Here is a 25,075-nt window from a genome sequence, read left to right on the forward strand (position 1 = left end):
TTGCTTGCTTCAGTTTGTGTTTAGGAAGCCCTGTTGTTTTATACAATACATAAGAGTACAATGATGAACATGTCTTACCTTCTCCTCCCAATCCTTAATGCTCATCTCAATGGGCTCGCCACCTCCGGTTTGCTTGTTGCCATGAAGCTATCCAATGATCTTCTTTTTCACTACAGACTGCATAAAGAAAAAAAATGTGTTTACATTATTGACATTAAGATGCATGTGTTACTTACAGATCATTAAACTTCACAAGAAATAGTTGTTGTAGATCATAGCAATAGATAAACACAATCACTCAACATTTTCTCATCCAAGAGGTTTCAATGCACTTTACCCTGGGTTAATTATGGAGCATTATACATGTATGATCATTTGTATATTGACATTATTTGAGAAAATGAAAACTCAAACATGCTATTTAGTCATGTATCTATAGTGCCCTCAATTTTAAATAAACAGAATACATTGTGTACCTTATTCAAGTGGTTGTTAGGAATTATATTTAAGGATTAAAATTTGACATGTTGCTTTTTATTGGGGTATTGTATGCAATGGGGCTGTTCCAAATGGACGGAGTCCGAAGGATGACAGGACAGAAGTATCAAACAAACGCATGTGATTTTGATTGAATATGCCATAGCACTTTATACAGAAATAATGTGGAATTGATAAACAACAATCATCGTTTAGGAATGAAGTGTTAATGTAAATATTGTACCTTCAAGTCGATCCATTTTTTCTTTACTTCTCCAGTTTCCCGGCCATGTCCACAAACACTGTTTACTCTATAAAGGTATAACATTTTCCTTTGCAGTGGTCAAAATTAACACAAGCCCTGCAATGGTAAAATGTCATTGGGCTTGCTGAATTGTATATAGCAGTCTTGTTAAAAATTGATGCCAAACAATAGTATAATAATGCGGGCTTGTTGATCCCAAAGTCTAGTTTCGATGACTGCTTTAGTCCAAATAATTGAACGTGGGCAGATCTCTATAAAAAAATATATGGCAATGTTTTTGTATATTGGAATTATATATCAATTACTCTCATTTAATTTTAAATGTAATAGAAATATCATGGAGACTTCAGTTGACATTTACACTATTTGTCCTCGAACATCACATATTAAGTTTACCTATCAATTTGAATTCACTTTACATGAAAAGGACTTACACTCCAGCCGCTTCATTCCATGATACAGACTGGGTAGTCTTCGCGGATATAATAATGTCGATTAAAGCATTTCGATTCTGATTCACTCAAATTCTGTGACCCTTTTCTTGACGTCGCCATTGGGATTGTTTACAGACGATAACGGTTTTGCTGTAAAACCTCCTTTTTGAAGATCAAAACAACTGCAGTGCGCATGCGTACTATTCTGTTTACGACGTCGTAGGTTATGATCTACCATCGAATTTACAATGCACTTGATAAGACTTGATAAGACTGTCGCAACTTAAATCGCAAGTTTTCGTAACTTGTGTTTACGATCGTTAAATACGATACGATTTACTATTGTTGATAAAACGCTCACTATATATTTATACATTTTTTGGAATTAATGAACTTTTCCGCACATTCATCGCATTAATGCAATTGTAACCTTGGACCCTCCAGTGGTAAACCGGGGATAGCCGGAGAAAAGGGCTGTGTTTTACCATTCAGGTTTCCCTGCAGTACCGGGTGAATGCGGTGGTTTTGTCTTGGCGCAAAATATAGCAGTGCGGGGGCATTTGGCGGGTATTTTAACATCATTTCTCTCCTGCAGGGCGGGGATTTTACCCTGGGTTGGCTGGACAGAAAGTCAAAGTTCCGCTATTCCCAGGGCTTGGGGAGTGTTTACAATTGATTGGAGCATAATTCCTACATAAAAGGTTATGTATGTCTCAAATGAGTGTTTACAGGCATTTTTTATACTTTAACAGTAGAAGAAGATAGTCTTATTCTGTGTCAAACATTGATTTTGTGTCTTGCTTGCAGAATATGATGTGCCAGTAAGCTCCAGTTTGCTGCGGCTTTTCTCCCAAAGGTCCTGCAATCTAGATCCAGGAGTTGCAGCTCTGAATCTAATATTTCAGAATGAAGATGTAAGTTAACTTTTTAGTACTTGTTTGTGTGTAAATGATTCCGAAGAGTGAGATTTATACTAATCAGGTGTAAATAGGCAACTTATAGACATTGGTTTAGAGCTGTTATGTTAGTTTTAAGGCAAATCTAGCCTTTAAAACAGATACTTAAAGCAATGCATTTTCTACATCATGTAGCCATCTCATACATGAAAACACTATCAGTTGTCATGAATCTCTCAGTTTGGGTGTTTTTTGCCAGTCCCTTTGCTGCGCCATTTGTCCCTGGAAGCATTTCAGTTTGGCTCTATGTCATTTTTATGTGTTGCATACAGCCTGAAATTGAACTATAGGAGTTTTGAAGTCTGTTTTTGCAAACATATTATATGAAAACACTGTTTTAAAGAGATACATTGTAAGGTCAAGGTTAGTGTATATATGAAACATATAGTTAGAATAACTGTGGTCTTAGGCCATATTTAAATATTTTTAACAACGGTGACTTCATTTGTTAGTGTGATAGTCTCTTCATCTGCGTTAATGTAAACAAATTGACTCTTGTTTATTATATTCTGAGTTAGGTGTTAATCTGTTTCAGATCGGAATTCATCACTATAGTACCGTATTCACCAGTAATGTTTTATCCAGGGTACCAGAGTGGCATCTGGGATTGATCTCTTCAGTAAGTTGGATTCACCAGTAACGTTTAATCCAGGATACCAGAGTGGCATCAGGATATGATCACTTCAGTACTGTATTCACCGGCCAGTAACATTTTATCCAGGATACCAGAGTTGGCATATGGGACGATCATTTCAGTACCCTTTACCACAGTGCATTATGTATCTTGGATCGATGAATTTAGTACTGTAATCATCATGAACAATTGGAATAAGAGACAAGAGTTGCATATGTAGCAAATGCAGAGAAATGTGTCAATTTTCTTGCAGAGTATTCCCCTATCATAAGGCCATATGTTCATGGAACTTGATCAGATTGTTATTCTTGATGATCTGTATTGGATCAGATGAGCGATACAGGGCCCTCTTGTTTTTTTAAATGTTATATGTATAATTTAGTTTAAAAACTCATACTTTAAATAATTAAATATTTTCATACTTTCTGCATACATTGTTATATTCAATGATGGAATGGTGATAACAACATCAACTACAGGGAATTTATATTCATTTCAAACTGCTGAGGTGGTTAAACCATTTTTCCAGGTTATTTGCAGAACCTTAAAAATCTAAAATATACAACTTTAATAATTAGTTTTAAGTAAATTCAATCTGTTTCGTTTACCTTGTTTTGTTTAAAGTAGGAATCATATATTTGTACTGTAAATGCTTGTATGATATTCAGTATTAGGTGAATTAATATACTTGTGTTTGTTAATTTTCCAAACATTAAAATGTTAAATTTGCTTTGCATTGCCTTAACCTTACTTGTTATGCACCTTAATAATCTAATTGGTGTAGTCAAAGCCATAGTATGTCATATAAAATGAATTTTGACTTTGACTCTTGTTTATCTAAGAAAAAATGTACTGCATTAGCAGTTTCTGTAGTTGATAACATATCTAGAGCCCGTCTAAGGCAGTGCCTTATTTCATATTACTTGATATTTTATTTCCGCATTAACCGATTAAAGTCTGTTTTCACACGACCCTAGTAAAATGATCCACTAATCTATGCTCTTACGGAAGTTTAACACTAGTACTCCACTCTAGCTTTAAAACATTCAATATCGTATAAAAAATTCATGGATAATTTGAATTAAATGCTCGTTTAAAGGTGAGTAAGATATCCTTTTTATTATATAATAAGATATATTTATCATGTTTTCAAACTCGTATCGGTTACACTCCGTTTATTTTCGGATACCTTAGTGGGACATTTAAATCGTCGAAAACCGAAATTGGACAATTCTGATACACGTCTGATAAGTGGTGTGTATCAGATTGTGCCATCTGTGGTTTTTAAACATAATAGCTTTATTTTCAGAACAGAAATCAATCAAACAAAACAGCAATTTTAGCTCGCATAACAACCATGCTGACTTCTTATCATAGTAATTGTGGTTACATATTAACTATAACAACTTTGTTTTATCTTACTTGGTTGTTGTTCGTAATGTATTCGTTTGTGGCCATTAATCATATTTATAATAGATTCTTATCGAAAAATATACACTTTGTTGAGGTAGAATACTCATAAACTACTTTTAATCTCCAATTAAATTATGTTTTGTTCACCGTTCCAATGCGGTAACTCCAATGTCGGGACAAGTATGTGGATGAATACTCATACACTTTTTTAACCCCCAGTGAGCGCCTGTTTTGTTGACCGATCCAAGACTGTAACCCAATATTGTTGGAAGTTAGAGATTGAGTACTCACCAACTAATTTTAACCCATAGTGATCTTTATTTTGTTGACCGTTCCAATGCGGTTACGCCAATGATTTGGCAAGTGGGAGGTTCACTACTCATAAACTAGTTAAACCCCAAATGAAGGCCTGTTTTGTTGACCGTATCAAGGCGGTAACCCCTATGTTGGGCAAGTTGGAGGTTCAATACTCATTAATTAGTTTAACCCAAGTGAATGTCTGATTAATGACAGTTCCAAGGCGGTTGGTTACCTCAATATTAGAGAAAGTGTGAAGTGCAATACACATTAACTATTTTAACCCCCAGTGAATGTCTGTTTTGATGATATTTCCAAGGCGGTTATCCCAATATTCGGGCAAGTATGAATTTCAATACTCATAAACGAGTTTAATCCAATGTGAACGCATGTTTCGTTGACCGTTTAAAAGGTATTTCTACCTTATGAGACTATAGTAGACTACAATTAATATTTTAGCCTTCTCAAATCATTTAATATTTTTGCGCTTACTGCTATTAAATACACGGTTACAATCTTGTTATCTGTAATTAATATTTTCCATAAGTTGATTATTAAGTAAGTAGTTAATGGTTAAACATCTGCTTGACTGTATTGATTTTGAATTGGTGTTCCCTTTAAAAACTAGTAAAAACTAAGAAGATAAATATAGATGGTTACTTATATTTGTGCACATGGAAGGAATATCCCCTCTTTGATCCGTTGTTGCAAAGTTAATTCTATTGGTTGTCTAAGTTTTCTCTTCAAGCATTTAATTTTGAAAACATTGCCGAAATATCGTACTCCTAACGATCCAACTTATTTTCAGACAAGTAAGGAAAAGGTACATGGATTCCTTATTGCACCTGTCTTTTATGATATTCTACAAACATGGACATGTATCCTTCACGCTTAATAGCGGCAACAAATAGAGACTTGAAAACTGTATGTTAATACATGTGCTAGAGTTCACGACGTCACAATATAAAACAGACAAATTATATAGACATTAAAATATCCTTACAATTATTTCTGGGGTAAACGCATTGCATTGCAACGGTGAACGAAACAAGAGTTCAATGTTTGAAAGACATATCGTCTGACACGTGATAAATATATTTTTTCTTTATTTTTCAGTGATAGAGAGTTCAACAGCTTTACTAAAGTTCGGAATAGTTTATGTGAAATACCGTCATGGGACTATCTATATATTACTCTCTTATTATTGGTTTATGTCTAGTAATAGAAGTATGCACAAAATGCCCACGTTCGACAGTTTGCAAATGTGAGCCATTGTCAGAAGACTCCCAATTCAATGTTTCCTGCAACGGAAATGGAGTTAGACAAACCTTGAATCAGGAAAATCTTCCAGACAACATAAGAACACTTATCGTTGAGAAATTTATTTTCCAGAACCTATCAGTGGACACATTTCCACGAAATATCAGAGTGCAGAGATTCCATTTAAAACACAATGAAATTTGGGATATAAAAAACGATACGTTTTATCAATTCGAGTCGCTGAGCGAGGTTTTCTTTTGTGACAGCACACTTACGGACAACAATCAATTAATAGAAGCTTTTGCAGGAATTAGAAGCCGAGGAAATCTTACGCTGGTTATACAAGGCATGCATTTCACTCAACTAGATTTCTCAAATATCGTGTTTCAAGGAAAGGTTATGCTCACAACGCTTAGACTAACCAGAAATGCTATGGGAATATTTAGACCAGAACTGGTAAATAATATGGATTACTTGGAAACATTATCTTTGGCAGATAATATCATTAGTCATTTCAGTAAAAATAGAACACAACTGACTCCATTGTTGTTATTAGATATGAGTAATAATAGACTTAATCCAATTGAAATAGAATTTTGCTACAACAACGGTAGCAGTTTGTTTCCTAACCTTAGAACATTAAACGTGTCTAGGAACTTCATTTCTACTATACAGAAAGAGTCTTGGAGTTGTCTGGATAAGCTCGAAATTCTAGATCTGTCTGATAACAACATACAGACGATTTTCATAAACAATTTAACACACTTGGCTTCCCTAAAACACCTTATTCTTAAGAAGAACTGGATAAAATCGTTTGAGGTAAATGAAGGGATGTATCCACCACATCTGGAATATCTTGATTTAAGTGATAACCAATTTGTGCCATTTATGCCACAGTTGTGTGAGAACTCTAGTAATGGAACGATAAGCATACAGCGCTTGGACCTGAGCTTCAATCACATAATTGTCTTGACAGATAATTTCACTAGATGTCTACGAAATCTTACAGAATTATACCTAAGTAAGAATGCAATCCAAAAAATACAAAATGATTCGTTTGCTCAGTTTCCACAGCTCAAAGTCTTACATATTGATGGGCAGATTCATGGACTGACTACCATAGAAAAAAATGCATTTAAAATGAATAATCTTAAAGAGCTGAACTTGAATAGAAATTTCATACACTTTAATAACGAAAGTTCTGATAGGATATTAAGCGGATGTATAGGCATTAGATATCTCAGCCTATCTCATAATCATGTCTTGAACAAGACAGCATTTTTCTCATCGTTAGCGCATTTAAAGCATATAGAGGTTCTTGTGCTGGAACAAGTAAGACTGATCAAATTTCCATACGAATTATTTACATCGTTTGAAACACTCCAATATGCAGTTATCGACCACAATGGAATTGAAAGTATCTATTTTCCACCAAGTATAACCTTTAACAGCAGAATCACTCATCTTTCTGCCGCGGATAATCGAATTTCGTTTTCAAAAAACAACAATGCTTTACCAGAGCCAGTTTTGACATATTTAAAAGAAGTGAATTTTGGATACAACATTTTTGACTGTTCATGCGATGTTAGTTCAAGGTGGTTTCGAAGTCAGATATCAGAAAATGGATCACAAGGTTTTTTTCAACAACATATAAGACTTATTGGATGGCCACACACGTATCTTTGCCACACGCCATCAGAAATGATTGGAAAAGAGGTCATGCACTTCCATCTGTCGGCATTAGACTGTGTAAATATCGTTGTGTATATATCCAGTGCAAGTACAGGCTTTGTTGTTTGTGTTATCGGAATCGTATCTTATTGGAACCGATGGTACATTCAGTTTTATTGGCATAGATGTAAGAAAAGCTGCAAACGAATACGCAAATTTGCAGATGCGGAAAGACAACAACTGATTGAAAACATTGGAGTTCAATACGACGCATTTGTCATTTACAATGACGATGACAGTAAGTTCGTTTTTAAGGATTTACGGATGTTAGTTGAAGAGAAATTACAATACAAACTTTTCATATGGGACAGACAAGGAGGTGTAGGGGGTTCTAAATTTAATGCTTTTTTTGATGCTATAAACGCCTCAAAGAATGTCATTGTTGTTGTTTCGAACAATTTGATAAAGGACGCTTGGTGTGAGTTTCAAGTAGACATTGCTTTGATGAGTAGAATGGAAACTAGAGGGAAAAGGAAGATATTCCTTGTCATTCTGACGGATGTGGATTTAGAATCTGTGAGTAAATCTTGGTGTGTTCTTTTAGCCAAGAAGGGTAATGGCAAATGGATTGAAACTGAAAATAGTATACGAAGAAGAGTATTTATAGAGGACATGAAAGCAACATTAGGAAAACCATTGTCTGTCGAAGGCAACTGATACCGTTCTACCGAGGAGCCAATAATTGGCATGATACCAAAACGCACTGTACTAAATGTTCATAGCTTGATTTTTGCCAGTCTTTGATTGCATTCTCTGATTTGAAATGAGTTTTAATCCAAGCTGTCGCTTGTGTATGTGCTTTGAGTTGCAAGAATTATGTTATTATGATTTCTTTTGTTATACGTTGTCTTAGCTATCATTCAATCATTCAATTACACGGCGGATGGTGTACATATGTAATATTGTTACTATAATTTGTATATAATCCTGTACAAAGTTTATATTTCCACTGCGCGATTGTTTTATATTCATGATTTATGTGTTCAATCCATCATATTACTATTATTGAATGTTGATGTTATATACATTGTCATTAAATGTAAATTTGTATTTTTCCTGTCTTGTGAGAACAGTAACACATACCACGACCTCAACTCTTCTCCCTTTTTTCAAAATGAATTACTCACAAAGGTTAGGTTTGCAACGACGTGTTTAAACTTTGTTTGATCGATTTGTAAGAACAAGCACCATATAGCAACTGGCAAAGTTTCATAAATAGGTATTTTGTTGTTATTTTGAGTCTGAAATTTTTCCGTCTTTAATAGCATATTATGATCTAATATGGCCTTCGTATGAGGTTTTATCATTGAAACAAGTTTTTTGTTTACATTTCACGCGGAATTTATTTGTTTTATTTCTCAGGCTTTAAAACTTCCCTTTAAATAAAAACAATGGGTATTTTTTTTATATTTTAAACGGACACTTCAACTCATCACTTGTAGCTGACGCTGATACTTGAAACATTTGTTTTCTGTTATCAACGCGAATCTTGATTGTTTTCCGGCAGCTCAAAGTGTCAAGTGGTTATAATACTTTTTATTAATCTTTGAGTGTTATATTGAAACTTTTCAAGGGTTTGTTGTAATGGTTTGACTTACAAACTATGAGATGTCAACGGTTTTTGTTTTATTGTCGTTCGCTTATGACTAAATTGAGTCGTGGGAGCTCTTAGTAAATTAGATCATCTGTATTCAACTTCATGCCCCTCAATCACATGTCATCTAAATCTCATTATCAACTGATTTTTCATCTAACAGCGGGACATTTATTGGTTATTACAACATACTGTTTTCTTCCTTGTTAGTCTGAACATCTGAAAGAGGTTGTTAATGGATGAGATTTTGGATACCATTTTACAAAAGTGCTCCACTGCATTTACGAGTGTGTTGTTGTTGCTTTTGTTTGTCTTTTATGCATGACAGCCAATGTGGTGTTGAGAATTGAGGTAATGATAAAACATTGAACAATGGTTAAAACAAGACTACTGCCATAACTGAATTCGAATCTTAAAGACTAACAACATGATCGTCACCGTTTTATGATACACGCGTACTTCTTTCAACACTGTAACTGGCGTATGAAGCTAACGTTTTGACTATCGAGGTACAGTTTGGCCAGTTTCTACGGTAGTTTTGGCCACGGCCTTAATCTTGATACCCTTACCCCAAAACAATTGGGGTCATCTACTAGGTCCGTGTATGTCCAGACAAAGAATAGAAGGAGGAAACGGCCAATTGTCGACACAGACCACACGCAGCGGCCCAGATTGACTGACAATACTGCCCTTGCATATATCTTATGTCCAAGTTAAATAGATCATTTGGTCGAATTTTGGCTTACCCAAAATCCCAAATCGGCGCTTAAAAAGATGACATCCGCCTTATTTCAGTGTATGAATGTATTGTGCCTATCTATGTGTATCAGATGCCCCGAACTGGGTCGTATTGTACTGATCGAAATAAATTTTACTGTTGATTATTGGTGTTTGAAAGACTAATTTGGCAAAAATAGTTCAAATTAGAAGACCAATTAATATAAATACATTCAAAGATTAAATCTTTGTTTTTTGTGTGTGTTGAACCGAGAGGAATAGATAACTAAAGATGACAATGCAGAAAACAAAAAATTCGTTTGTTAACTAAAGGACCCTGACTTAGTTAACCTTCTTGAAATAGTCAACAAGTCCTCAGCCAATATCAGTTTTTCATTTAAGTAACTTGACACTAGCAATAAACTTGCTAGATGACAGCAATGTTCATTTATCCTAGTACATAAAGGTTTATAAGTTACTGTTATACAATTAGATAATTGTATTAAAATTTAATCAATTTAATTTACCCAATCTGAGGTAATGACATGCATTTTCGGTATATCGGCTTGTCGCGCATACAGCCTGTCAACGCTTTAATAATATTTTGCTAGCTTATATATGAGCTGTATGCCTTTTCATGCTCCCAGTTCATATGCCATTGACCTAAATAACAATGCGGAAGTTTTATTGTTATCCGCCACACTTATATGAGTATCATGGATAACTGAATTAAATGCGCGTTTAAGGGTATGTAAAAATACATGTTTTGTTTAAATAAGAGACATTATTCGTATTTACAAACTGATATAATTGTACTTATTTGCAATGTATGCATACGTTATTCTAATTTAGTTTGAATTTTGTATAACCACAGTGAACAGTCAATATTAAGATATGGTTATCTTTAGTGGGTTTTTTAATAAACACTAAACTTAAACAATCTAACAAGCGAGGGATACGAATTTGTTTGAATACCTTTGAGAACGATTCGTTGTTTTGCATTTAAATATTTTACAATTTTATAGCCCGAATGAGAAAACATTTGCGTAGTTTTTTTATTGAAAATTATAATTGCGAATTTCATTGTTGAAACATATACTTAAACATTAAGTTGGTGTTTTTGTTTGTTCATGTTCTTTTTCTTTCAAGTTTTTTCTCATTTGCCCATTTGCTTCTAAGGTTTTAATTGTGCACAACATAGTGCTGAATATATCGCCATGCCTCAGTGTCAAGAAAATACTGGAGTCATTTTTAAATCTCAATCTCATTGATTTGTTGACACAACAGCACGGCATGGTTCAAAACTATGTACGTTTTATCATTCTTCTATGTAATGTGTTGATAACAAATGAATGTTCAATATAACAAAGAAAATATGTTTTAAGCATAAATGAACTTGAGTAAAAAAAATAGCATCAAGTAAAATTCTTGCTCTAGAAAGACATTCTTTAAATATTAACATTTTTCTCAGCAAAATATATGAGAGAATGCGCTTTAAGAACATATGGAATTGGAATAATGGTATGTGGTTACGTGGTAAAAGGAGTTGAAATTTAGATTAAGATTTGACTTAAATGTTTTTGTGAAATCGGAGGAATTATTATGATATTGTATGTATAGGTCAGAGTTTATATAGTAAATTTTTCTTTGCGCTCCATTAGGTTACTTATTCACAAAGAAATTTCTTAACAAATTCTTACCGACTAAGTGTAAGCCGTCCTCAAATTGCATCAGCTTTAAGATAAAGCCGTGTGCCTATCAAAAAGACATGTCAATCACTGCAAGATAATGTGACGTCATTTAAATCAGCGTTGACACTGAAATTGTGTCTTTGCATATGCAAACAATAGGCGTGGCTATTCGCGCATGCGCAGTTATAGCAATTTACTTTATCATGATGAGTCCTCTTTAGCAATTAGTAAGGCATCTTCAGAAATGATAACATTTTAAAATCTAGCGCCTCTGATTGGGTTTCAATGAAAGGCTGACACTAGATTAAAAAAGAAAAGGCATTATTTTCTTATCCTGTTACGTTTGACTTCCATTAGAGGTTTTGACCTTGAGAATGTCTTCAACAATAACGAATGGGAAACATCCTTTATTTTCGTCCGTCGCTGATCTGTTTTATTCAATCGACATAGCAATGTAAACAGTGCACGTTCTTTTAACTGTAGTTTTAAAAGCACTTGTTAATTCATTGTTCATGTTTCAAGTCGGTGACCATAAAAGACGTTAACACTTAGTACAGACGGATGGTACACATCATTTTAACATCAGACATTTTTGTAATATGATTTGAAAATATTATACAAATCATGAATGATTTTTTAACACATAAATTTTCAACGTGCTTCTTGAAAGTCTATATTGTCTATCGTAGTAACAACTGTCTCTTTTACTCATGTAATCGATTTAATAGCAGCAATGTATATATTAAGCCATGAATGCATATACAGCATTGCATACTTGATTTCCGTTGTTATTAAGTTTTAAAAAGATACGAGCTCATTCCGAATACATGCAGTCAAAATACCGTGTACTAGCAACGTACTATCATGTATGTATGTTTATCTCCCCTTACCTATCTGTTCATGGTGGATAAACACAGATACTGTCGTGGTACAAGGCTGACTATAGGGGACCAAACAGGCTTTAACATCCGATGTGAGTACATCTCCATGTGACCGCTCCAGGACGTGGCGTCATTTCCTTGAAGACAAATAAAAATTGAGTTTGTTTCTTTAAAGAACACAGAGAACAAAAACATTGAAGTAAGAAGATCGGTATCAAACGAATATTTTACTATGGAAAATTCTAAAGAACATTTGACTAGTATGAAAAAGTTTAAACAGATGGATACACCCACCAACGAATTTTAAAAACAAAGCGGTCGGCAGTGCTTGCAAATTATAACTATTTCAACAACCAATGTGTAGAAATTCAGCTTAATTTACACATAGTTTGTTGATACTGGACTCGCCATGCTGACGTTGAAAGAAGATATCCGAAAATGCATATGCATGCTGTATATACACCGATTACTTCTCATTTAACGAAGATACACCGAGCATATTTCTTCTCTGTTAAGATATAACCGATGAGAAGTTTTTACATTCGCCGAATAGGCCTCACACGATAGTGAGTTGCATTTAATTCACCTATATACAACTTGTTAAGGGATATGATTTGATAGCCTGTGGCGAAACGGGTAACACCCTGTCATCGTTTAAACTTGATAGATAAACACCGTCGTTTTCGCAAAATACCCTACGCTCAGGTCGAGATAAACCAATCTTACACTTTCTTAAAGATACTTAAGATGTAAAAATTGCTAGGGGTGTATCTTTAAGGGACTTATTCACACATTTTAATTTTTGAAAATTGCTTTTAACTTTAACTCAATGATTATAAGGTGTTAAATAAATTGTTTGTTTCAGGTTTCCTGACCTTCTCTACTTTTGGCTTCGACCCCAGACCTTTTTATTTTGAGAAATAGTTTTTATCATTTGTTTGATTTTGTTTAATTTAAAGGTTAAAAATGAACTGTTTTTAGCTTTTAACAATACCTGAAATGCTAACACACACTGCTTGTTTAGGTGATCTTAAGACATATAATTTAAGGGGTTTGGTATCAGAAACAATCTCAACAAACAATTTCCCTAATAAAAAAATAAAATAAAAAAAATCCTCTCTGTCCTAACCAGCCGATTTGGCACCAGAATAAATCAGAAACAAACATATTATTTATTACGCTTTACCAAATGAGCATTTATCTAAAACTTTTGCTGAGGTTTTAGCTTTGAAAACAGCATTTTGGTGGACGAGAACCCGTCACCGTGGTGTTTGTTTTTTGTGTATTTGATGATAACAGGTCTGTGTCTTTAGTTCACGGCCGTCTGGGCCCTTGACTTGAGGCTCTAAACAGGGTTTAGTTTTAAATTTAGACTACTGGGCTTGTCCTTGCATTTTCATTGTACATTTTAAGCAAACATAGCTGCACACGCTTAATTCACCTAACATTGATGATTCAAACTTGTATCCAAGGCGTATTAAGTACACATCAGTTAAGTTTATGTGAATTCCGTTAATGCTAACTATTACTATGTACTTAACCATGAACTACGCATTTATCGTATTTATTGCCTATTTATACCATGCGTGCATGCATGACGCCCGATGTCTTTAAACATAACTCAACGATGAATCTATGGTGGTATATATCTGCCGTAAGATAACCTGATATTACCAAAAGAAGTTTCGAGAATTTTAACTCGATAACAGTATAATTATCGCGAAAATAAAGCAGTTAACACAAACCATGAACGTTAACAGAGTATTTTACGGCAGATATAGGCCACCATAGAAACCCTATTGTCATAGTATTGTTACATCAGTAAGTGATAAATAATACGATGAATTCATCAAGGTAAATACATAGTTGATTATATTTTTTAAAAATCAAATTGCATACTCTAATTTTGCACTGGGCTGTGGTTGTTACGAAATACGATGACAAAGCGTATACTTGGGTAAATTACAGATACTCCCCTTAGAAGAAGAAGGATATTTATATATAAAGTTACAATTAAGGCCACACCATTATTATTAATATTATTTTGTTGTACGGATTCATTTTCTGACCCTATTAAACGTGACGTGTCCTCTTGACCGAGACCTAAACCCAAATGAAGCTGCACACGCTGAAAACATCTATATTTAATCATTCAAAATAGTATTAAGGTGTTTGAAATTGGTTAACATATGTATTTACTATGCATTTTTTTATCCTACATTAAGCAGCTAGTCACAGTCTGTGTCAAAAGTAAACACGATCTTTGTTTGCCTTATAACCATGCATTTATTTAAAAAAAAACATCAATAAGGAAAATCATGGCTGAGCTTTAAAGGTACTCACTCATGTTTTTGGAGCAAAATTAATTTTTCCAGGTTATGCACCTAAAACACTTATTCCATCATTAATTTACTCAATGATATCGAAAATAGAGGACTAAGTTACAGTTATAGTATACAAAATACCATATGGTTTTAGCGTGGTGGGAACCCACGTCGGTAAAGTAAAAAAAAACAAGTAGAAAACAGACGCCTTCACTAGTAGGCTACCACGATTTATACAAAGTTTTAACACTCCTAATGATTTGCCACACTTTATTTCGTCATACAAGGACAATAATTTTACAAAAAACATGAGCGAGTCCCTTTAAATTACAAAAAACATGAGCGAGTCCCTTTAAATTACATAAAACATGAGCGAGTCCCTTTAAATTACAAAAAAAAAATACATGAGCGAGTCCCTTTAAATTACATAAAACATGAGCGAGTCCCTTTAAATTACAAAAAACATGAGCGAGTCCCTTTAAATTACATAAAACATGAGCGAGTCCCTTTAGGTTGCAGCCTTAATATCATATTTAAAAATAAAAAAAACGTATATAAGACATAGAACTTGTTTGTTTGTTGCCATTTTGTTCACATTTTCATACGAATTAATTGTCCTGTAAAACATAAACGAGTGCCTTTAATACTCCATGTGTCTTATCTACCACATTTGCATTTGAACATCAAATATGATATGATCATAACACGGATAAAATAGTGCTTTTAGGGTAAGTATTTTATTGTATATATCTTTTGATAACACTTATTAATCGTATGTTCAAATCGATACTATTTATTAAACATGCATTCATTAATTTAGTATGAGGTGAAACTAATATAAACAGACCAAATACATACACTCAGTAGTCGATGTTAAAATATAAGATTTTCTGTTCAATGGTTTTGTTAAACAACTGAAGAATTCGAACTGTCTGATAAGAGAGGGTTACGGTTCAGTTTGATTACCGCTGAAGAATGATACGTGTTATTTTCCTTCTCTATTCATTATGATATAATAGCCGGAAAGTGGTTACTTATACAACGCCGTATGTATTAAATTTAAAACATGCCTATTTCACTATTACAGCACATAACATGCATTATAATTTAAGTAATGAATATCTGTATCAATTTCGATCAGACGTTACGATATCGAAACCTTTGGAATGTTGTCTTAAAGCTGCACTGTTACAGATTAACCATTGACATCTTTCTTTTAATCTTTTTTTTGTCCTAGAATGAACCAATTTTGGCGTAAATATCTACAAACCATTGATCCATATTGTGACTTTGTAAATTATCGAAGTTTTTTATCATTTACGTTCGAAAATTGATCTTTATGGCTAAAAGCGTTTCTAAAGCATTAAGAAAAATGAATTGATCGACATAAAACTTCAATTTTCTAACGTAGATATAAAAAACTACTATCTGATATTTTTTCAACAGTCTAATATCACTTGTTTCCAGATGTTTACGGAAGAATTGGCTCATTTGAAGAAATAAAATGGAAAAAAATGCCCAAACGGATGATCTGTGAGAGTGCAGCGTAAATGTTTACAACTTTATTAATAAACGTATATTCAGCTTTGAAATGCAATACTTTTACTAAGTACATAATAGGGTTATTAGTACTGCGTTTAGATCCGGGAGGTTGTATTCGACTCGAGTGAATTTTTGCAGATTCGGATTTCACGAGAGTCGAATACGACATTCCGAAGCAAACCGCAGTACTAATAACCCTTTTATTATAAACATTAGTCTGGTTTGATCACTTAAAAGCAACATGTTTTCATAATGAATGTTATTTTAACGACGCACTATTTTGTTTTATGACGTCTTTTTAACATCGCCCAACGATACTTGTTTTGACGTGACGTCACAAAAGAGGAATACGGCCGTATTGCACAGGAGTGGAATACGGACTACCGTATTTTGCGATATGTATTGCGTGTAGATTAATGATGGGCATATAATCAAAACTTATATATAAACGCTCTATTTGATTAATATATATATATATATATGTACTTATTTATGTTTATTAGCTCTAAGATACAAACAACTTCGGAGAGATGAAAGAGGCTATCACGATCTGTATCAAAATATATAATTTCAAATTTGTGTTAAGGGAAAATCGGCAAACTATGAACATAATAAATACACTTTAACAAAAAAATACGTAAAACCAGCTCGACAAAATAGGCTCAAAAACGACTATGTTGACCGACACGCGATGCAAACGATATGTAAAGAATGTACGTATATGTAAATACAAGGCACGACGATAAACACTCGAATACTCGACAAACACTCAAAATGCATTAATTTTATTTACGGATTTACATAAAATATAAAAGCTTTGCTATGCTATCATACTTTAGTACTCCATTTTACAAAAGTTTCTGTTTTGTTGAGACTCGATAACTAATCACCATCTACTAATTTTATTTAAGGATTTACATAAAATATAAAGTTTGCTATCTAACATACTTAACAACTACTCACCAGCTACCGCATTGCTTTCTGCATGAGAGTGTATGGAAACATTTCTCATGTGTTACTTCAAACTAAAATCGATATAATTTGTCATAGCATCTTAAGAAATCACGGTTCGAATGCACACAAATTGACAGTTCGCCGTCTTTTTATGCACTGTGAGGGTTTTACCAAGTGTTTCACGCATTTCATTGATCATCGGTCGAATTAGGCATGTTTATTGGTATAATATATTAATCATTATAGTATAATTATGTAACGTATGAACTATTATCAACACAATACGATATGATTAAATTATTTGCCTATTGCTCTATTTTATCCAGCAATGATTTACTTGATTGAAACATCATATAAATTCAATAGTTCATACCTTAGAACGTTAATTCTGTAAGTTCTAAAAATACATTAACCTTAACAAAACTTTCACAGGATTCTTCAGGCTGTAAATATCGTGGCTAATTTTAAACAAAGGGAAAAAAATGTGTGAGGAGAAGTTGAATTAATTTCATAATATAACAACGCTTTGTTTCAAAACATATAAATGCGGTTCGTATGAAGCAGTATGTACAATAGTAATCCTTTCGAGGTGCCTAACACCCGAAACATAAGCCTGTAATTATCAATTTAGTATAATGTAACCGTATTGACAAATTTCTCTTTAGATATAGTGCGGTTGTCCGATTTAAAGAAATCTACTTTTAAACTTTCAAAACAGCATATAAATAGTCGGATGACCTCATACTACAACGAGATTCTTTCAATGCTTTCTAGCGGAATTAAATTCAAAATTATGATATATCGCATTGCTTTTTACATTTAGTAAACTTATCCAAAAAAATCATTTCAAAGAGAATTATCCGGGTGAACTTTGCCTTAAATAGAACGCAATACGTCGAACTTCACTAAGTACCACTTATATACATGAACACGCCATATAAATCACTGATCATTAGCTGTTGGTGATGACAAAATTCATTTGTTTACGGTTGTGTATACAAGTATTTGATTTTTTTATAGACAATACTCGGATAATATTGTTTGAGTAGGCATTTTTAGTTTGAATGTTATATCGCTAGCCTTCATTTTTATGTTCGTGTTTTTATCTTTGTATAACATCTGCTGAAATATATTGCTGAAAATAAAGCCTAAACTATGTATTCACATGTCACATCGCATCATCATTGTTTTATATTGTCAGTATTGTTGAGCATGCTTTGCCGCTTCTGAAACTGTCAAATATATATTTTATAATGTCATCATCCAATTTTGCGTAAATAAAACAACCGAGACTTAGTGCGTTCTTATAGGAGATCGTATTTTATTGTTGCAAACGGGATGCTTTAATCATTATATGAAATTATGTTAAGTCGCTTACATTAAACTCCGTATAACGTCGGAAACCATCGTGGTTAACATTTTCCGATACACATCGTATACCATTGAATATCAAAGTAAGCTACAATATATGATTATATTTTTTGTTTTGTTTCAGTGAGCAGCGGGTTCAACAGCTTGACTAAACTTTCGGAAGAGTTACATGTTAAAGAAAGCCATGGGTCTTTCAATATATTACTTACTTATAACTGGAATAGGTCTTGTATTATTCACACAAGTATTAAGAGCACAGGATTTGTATGCGCACATTCCACTATGCCCTGGTTCGTCACTTTGTAAATGTGAGAAATTGTCAGAAGACGGTTTTTACGATGTTTACTGCAACGGGAATGAAAAAAGACAAGACATAAATATGAAAATACCTCCATACAAGATAAGAACTCTAACTGTTGAACAATTTAGTTTCCAGAAACTATCAGCAAAAATATTTCCACAAAATATCACTGTTCAGAGATTCCATTCCATAAAAAATGAAATTTGGAATATGAACAACGATACGTTTCACAATTTTCAGTCGCTGAGTGAGGTTCACTTTTCTGATAGCACACTCAAGCAACAATTTCAGCTAATGGAAGCTATTGGCAGAATAACTGGTGACGGGAACATTACGCTGGTTATTCAGGGAATGCAGCTCAATAATATAAATTCCTCATATATCAAGTTTCAAGGATCGGTGAAGCTAACAGAGATTCAGCTTACTCGCAATAACATGGATACATTTAGACCAGAGTTGCTGACAAATTTAGACTATTTGGAAGATGTATCTGTAGCAGATAATGTTATAAGTTGTTTCAGTGAAAATAGCACACAACTCCATCCATTGAAGCGGTTAGATATGAGTAATAACAGACTTGCACCCGATAATATAGCCTTTTGTTTTGACAACGGTAGCAGCCTGTTTCCTAACCTCACAGTATTGAACGTTTCTGGGAACTTTATTTCTACTATACGAGAAGACTCTTGGCGATGTATGGATAAGCTAGAAATTCTAGATCTGTCTAATAACAACATAAAGCAGATAAACATAAGCAACATATCTCACTTGGTGTCTTTAAAGCACCTTATTCTTAAAAAGAACTGGATAAATTCAAATTGGGGAATTCAAGCCGGGAAATACCCACCACATCTGGAATATCTTGATTTAAGTGATAATCAATTTATGACATTTATGCCAAAATTGTGTGACAACTCGAGCAACAAAATCATAAGCATACGTCGTATGGACCTGAGCTATAATCATATAAGTGTTTTGAACGATAATTTCACTAAATGTCTATGGAATCTTTCAGAATTGTACCTCAGTAAGAATGCAATTACAACATTAAACGATCACTCTTTTGCACAGTTTCCAAATCTCAAAGTGTTACATATTGATATGCAAATTCGTGGGTTAATTACAATAGACGAAAATGCATTCGAAACGAATCTTAAAGAGCTGAATTTGAAGACAAATTTTATAGAATTTACTAACGAAACTTCCAGTAGGACATTTAACAGTTGTACTGGTGTAACAAATCTCATCTTAACTGACAATGTTGTCAAGGATAAGACAGCATTTTTCTCATCGTTATCCCGTTTAAAACACCTGGAGGTTCTTGTTCTGGAACGAGTAGGTCTGACCGAATTTCCATACGAACTCTTTACGTTTGACAATCTTCATAAAATAGTAATCGACCTAAATGCAATTGAAAGAATCTATTTTCCTCCGAATACATCCTTTAAGAGCAATGTGACATATTTTTCTGCTGAGCAGAATCAAATTGTGTTCACAGAGAACAAAAGTACTTTACCAGATGCAGTTTTGAAAACTTTAAAAGAAGTGAATTTTGGAAAAAATATTTTTGATTGTTCGTGCGATACATATTCAAGATGGTTTCGAAGCCAGATAGCAGAACACGAATCACAAGGCTATTTCCAACGCATTAGACTTATTGGATGGCCACATAATTATATTTGCCACTCGCCAGTGAAAATGATTGGAAAAGAATTAGCGGACTTCCATCTTTCGGGCGAAGACTGTCGCGAATCACTAATCATTGTGTATATAGCAAGCGCATGTACAGGATTTGTTGTTTTTGTTATGGCAGTCGTTTCTTATTGGAACCGATGGTACATTCAGTTCCATTGGCATATGTTTAAGAAGAGTTGCAAACGAATACGAACGATTGCAGATCCGGAAAGAGAACACCTGATAGAAGAAAGTGGACTTCTTTACGACGCAAACGTTATTTACAGTGAGAATGACAGTAAGTTCGTGCTTAAAGATTTACGGAGGCTAGTAGAAGAGAAATTACACTATAGACTGCTCTTATGGGACAGACAAGGCGCTGTAGGGGGTACTAAATCGGATGCTTACTTCGACGCTATGGATGCTTCAAAGAGTGTCATTGTTGTTGTTTCGAACAGTTTGATAAAGGACGCTTGGTGTGAGTTTCAAATAGACATTGCTTTGATGAAAAAAATCGAGACTAGAGGGAAAAGGAAGATATTCCTTGTCATTCTGACGGATGTGGATTTAGAATCTGTGAGTAAATCCTGGTGTGTTCTTTTAGCCAAGAAAAATAACGGTAAATGGTGCGGAACTGAGAATAGCATACGTAGAAAAGTATTTGTAGAGGACCTGAAAGCAACATTGGGAAAACCATTGTCGGTCGAATACAGCCGATCTCGTTCTCGCGAGGATTCAAACAGCTCAAATTATTAAGTGGCATGACACAAATCGCATAGTAATGAATAGTTATAGCTGTTCAACGGTTGAAAAGGTGAAACACTGTGCTTGGTTTCAAAACGATAGAAATTTTCACAAACACTTCAAAGGTTGTTTATAAATATTTGTTCGCTGATCTCAAATTATTTTCTTTTACCGGAGTCTTGTTTACTCAAATCTGCCTAGATTGTATGTGCAAAGAGTCGCAAGAAATAGATCTAGATGCGATGACTTATACATGCCATGAAGTGTACCGTGTGAAATCATGTTATATAATTATTGAGTAAGCCACTGAATATGACCTGATATGTTTTACTTTATAATAATTTCGTTTTGTTTTGTTTTTAATTTCATTTAAAAGAAAACAATGCGTTGATTTAAAAAAAAACTAGGAATCATATCGTTTTTTTTTTAAATTAATTGGTTCTCATTTTCTTTTGAAAGCTATAGGGGAACTGAGGAAAGAACTAAGAACTAAAACAGTTTTGTATTTATTAATGGAATGACATTCTTAATTATGATCAAAATTATGAGAACCCCTCAGTGAATATTACATATATATGTTCACGTCAATTATTTGCTGAAGCAATGATAAACTTATAGGTCGTATTATATGTTATATTATTCAAGTACATGCTGGTTGGGGTACACATGTTCAATGTGTATATTTGTTGTATATAATCATGTTTGAATTGTATATATTTTAAAAACGAGCAAAAGCGGGCTAGAAATATAATGAATTTCTTTTCTATCAGTTTCCGTATTCTGACTGTTATCGGTGTATATTTTGTAGATATACTCATTACATTGTAAGTACATGTTCACTTGTATTTGTCATGTATGGAGGATGAGTTACAAAAGTCAAATATATAAACTAACGTTTACTTGTTTAATACCGTACAGAAACTGACTGATATTCATTTGCACAGAGAATTGTATATTCAAACTAAAAATCTTTAAAAGCATAACAAAAGCTTGTAGAATAAATGGAGCATTGTCTGTTACATTGAAAAAAATCATATATATACATATGAACAAAAGACCTTTTAATTGAGCACAATAAATGTTGATGCCCAAATGTTTTAATTGTAATGCACTGTTTTGTTTCATATTTGTCATTAATGATCAAACAATTGATTTTGTGTATATATTAAAACGAAATTATCGATATTTTTGCGCTTTTTAACTTGGTAATGTGTGGTCAGGTAGCTTAATTAATTGAAAAAAAATATTCATAAAGGCTAATATGTTTTACAAAAATCATAGTCTTTTTTATCTGTATAGTTATATTGCATAAAATAAACAAATAATTGTTTGTTTGCATCAACCTATGTTATACGCCTTTAACTCTCATGTTTGATGGCTATATCATATATCTTTCAAACTTATTTTGAACGTCTTAGTATATCAAGTGCATCGTACATGTATTTAACAGCTTTGGTATGATCCTGTGACGACCTGGTTTCTGTTAGCCATAGTCCGTGACGAATATGATACACCCTGTCATAAAACTACATAGATGAACTGTCATGCTTGACAATGTTCACACTAACTATTGATATATGTTTTAAAAAATAAAATATTATTAAAGATGCACTCTTACTCCTCAATAGGCAGTTCTATAATGAATGCAATTGTTTCAATATACCGAAAAAGATGAATAGATATCAAAAAAACAATATCAAAAAACAATAGCTATTACGAAGGATACCGTGTTAAATTTGAAAGATAGGTGCAGATTACACGGTAATTCTACCTTATAAGACGATAGTTGATCGGTGTAAATCCGAAAAGACCCACCAGCCAAATATACGGTTACAATCTTGTTATCAGTAATTGATAGTTTCCATAAATGCGTTGTTCGGTAAGAAGTTAAAGGTTTATCAATCAAATCTTATGATTGTAGATACGAGTATCACTTTAGGAATAATTATACGATATTGGCAAGAAGAAAATACCTATAACAGACAGAGAACATGTGTTATTAAGTCTCAGAACAAGGCTTTTTGTGATGGGCTATATATTGGCAAATATTTAATTCCTCGATATAGGATCGTAAAATTACATTATAGAGATGTTCTATGAGTACACGAATATAGAAATTGAGCTATAAAAGTATGTTTATATACGTTTATTATATGTGATTTGGGTGTATTATTAACGAAGACGAAACCTCACAAGAAAACGCCCTCATTTGCTTTGAAAAATTCTTAATACTTAAATTTTTTAACTATTGTTGGACGTTGGTGGAGAAAACGTCTGTTAATATTTGATGCTCATGACATCAATGCTAATGCTAATACCAACGTAACAAGTCTCTATTTCTCGAAATATTTTACGCTTAACAGGCTTAAGTATCTTATAGCATTTAGCCAAATTCGTAACATTAAGAAGATTGTTCAATACTTTAAAAATATTATCTCAGAACTCTTCAAAATGGAAGGTGACGCTAACTATACCTAATAAAACAAGGTGCTTAACTGTACTCTCTCATAAGGGACTTAATACCGTTCAAGATATTCGGGCCTGGGCCCCGTTTGAACGAATATCGGTAACCTTACGCTGCTTAAACGTCTTCAAAGAACCCGTACATTTGTTGTTATTGATCGGAACACCTCTGTCATTTCCCATCGAAACAACCTTGAATAATTAAGGAGGATTTACAATGTCTGAATAGTTTACATTTAACTACGCTGTATGCTCAATAATTCATTATAGCAATTAAACCTTTAAAGGTTCATCTAAAGGACTTTTCCTTTAGGAATATTTAACTTTTTATACAATAGAACACTTCACTGACAATCAATTAAAACTTAGAAATACAAAATTCATTTAATTTAAACAAAACATTATACCTCTACTAATAAACCGCCATAGACCCGAGGTCGTCTTCAATGAAAAAGGTTTACGAGTAGCGAACTGACCTGTTCACCTAAGCTGTGCATGTGATGTTCAAATCTCCCCTACATGACCACGATACACATGGAATTTAGACGAAATACATGGTTTGGTCTGATTCAGCCCTGATGTACACAGTCGTCATGACTTTGTTGGCAGCCACGCACGCAATTATGCTCAGTTTAATATCAATTGAAAGGACGATCATTTTCGGTGACGGTGAACCCAGCCGATATCAGGGACTTCACGTATGTGGGATTGTAGACTATAAGTATCAATCATGTGTTTCCGGTACGGATAGAAAAAACAGACCCGAGGGCAGCGCGTAAGCCGGTAACGAGGCTTGCCGAGTTACCGGCCTAGCAGCGTGCCCGAGGGTCGAATTTTTCGATCCGGACCTGATATACATGATTGATATGTTTTTCTTGCATATCTTAATGTATTAATTTGTGAAAAAAAATGACGTTGAAAACGAACTTTTGTACAATTACACCAAAAAGCGCGTTCGACGTTGTTTACTGACGTCATAGAGCGCAGTAATTTTGAATAACTAAAAATAGCGTTTTTATATGATTATTTATTTTCAATTTTAATAAAAAGTCGTGCAAACATATATATTTGTTTGCGCTTTATTGAAATGGCATAATCTATTTTTCATAAGCCATACAATAAATGAAATAAGAAGTGGCGCGTTGTTGCGCGTGACTCATCTTACATGGATACCCCATGTCAGATGGGGTTTTCCAGCACTGGTCACATGACCGGAAACACACGTCCGGTATGCAAGAAAGTCTCTGTTTCAATACCCATTATCCAGAAGTTTAAATGGCAATACTCCAGATGTTTCAATAGCAATACTCCTGATGTTTAAAAGTATATACTCTAGATGTTTCAATGGCAAT

General features: G+C 33.7%; 2 protein-coding genes across 4 annotated transcripts; both read left to right on the top strand.

Moving 5' to 3' along the window:
* The first annotated feature begins 3,770 nt into the window (after positions 1 to 3,770).
* On the top strand, positions 3,771 to 8,665 carry LOC128206398 (toll-like receptor 13). The gene is made up of 2 exons (XM_052908808.1): positions 3,771 to 3,865; positions 5,593 to 8,665. Exon 2 carries the CDS (start codon positions 5,650 to 5,652, stop codon positions 8,122 to 8,124), a length of 2,475 nt encoding a protein of 824 aa, XP_052764768.1. The 5' UTR covers positions 3,771 to 3,865; positions 5,593 to 5,649; the 3' UTR covers positions 8,125 to 8,665.
* Positions 8,666 to 10,438: 1,773 nt separating this feature from the next.
* On the top strand, positions 10,439 to 22,867 carry LOC128205230 (toll-like receptor 2). Of its 3 annotated transcripts, none has more exons than XM_052906734.1 (2): positions 10,439 to 10,525; positions 18,666 to 22,867. In XM_052906734.1, the coding sequence occupies exon 2, from the start codon at positions 18,711 to 18,713 to the stop codon at positions 21,270 to 21,272; it is 2,562 nt and encodes an 853-aa protein (XP_052762694.1). In that variant the 5' UTR covers positions 10,439 to 10,525; positions 18,666 to 18,710; the 3' UTR covers positions 21,273 to 22,867. The 3 variants fall into 3 exon arrangements, with proteins under 3 accessions (XP_052762694.1, XP_052762695.1, XP_052762696.1); XM_052906735.1 differs by lacking the exon at positions 10,439 to 10,525 and adding an exon at positions 15,289 to 15,402; XM_052906736.1 differs by lacking the exon at positions 10,439 to 10,525 and adding an exon at positions 16,192 to 16,207.
* The last annotated feature ends 2,208 nt before the right edge of the window (positions 22,868 to 25,075 follow it).

The sequence above is a fragment of the Mya arenaria genome, chromosome 10 (genome assembly GCF_026914265.1).
Source record: "Mya arenaria isolate MELC-2E11 chromosome 10, ASM2691426v1".
In the NCBI taxonomy this organism is placed as follows: Eukaryota; Metazoa; Mollusca; class Bivalvia; order Myida; family Myidae; genus Mya; species Mya arenaria.

Bases quoted from the DNA above. Each gene is read 5' to 3' on its own strand.
- LOC128206398 (XM_052908808.1), top strand. From the start codon at position 5,650: ATGGGACTATCTATATATTACTCTCTTATTATTGGTTTATGTCTAGTA.
- LOC128205230 (XM_052906734.1), top strand. From the start codon at position 18,711: ATGTTAAAGAAAGCCATGGGTCTTTCAATATATTACTTACTTATAACT.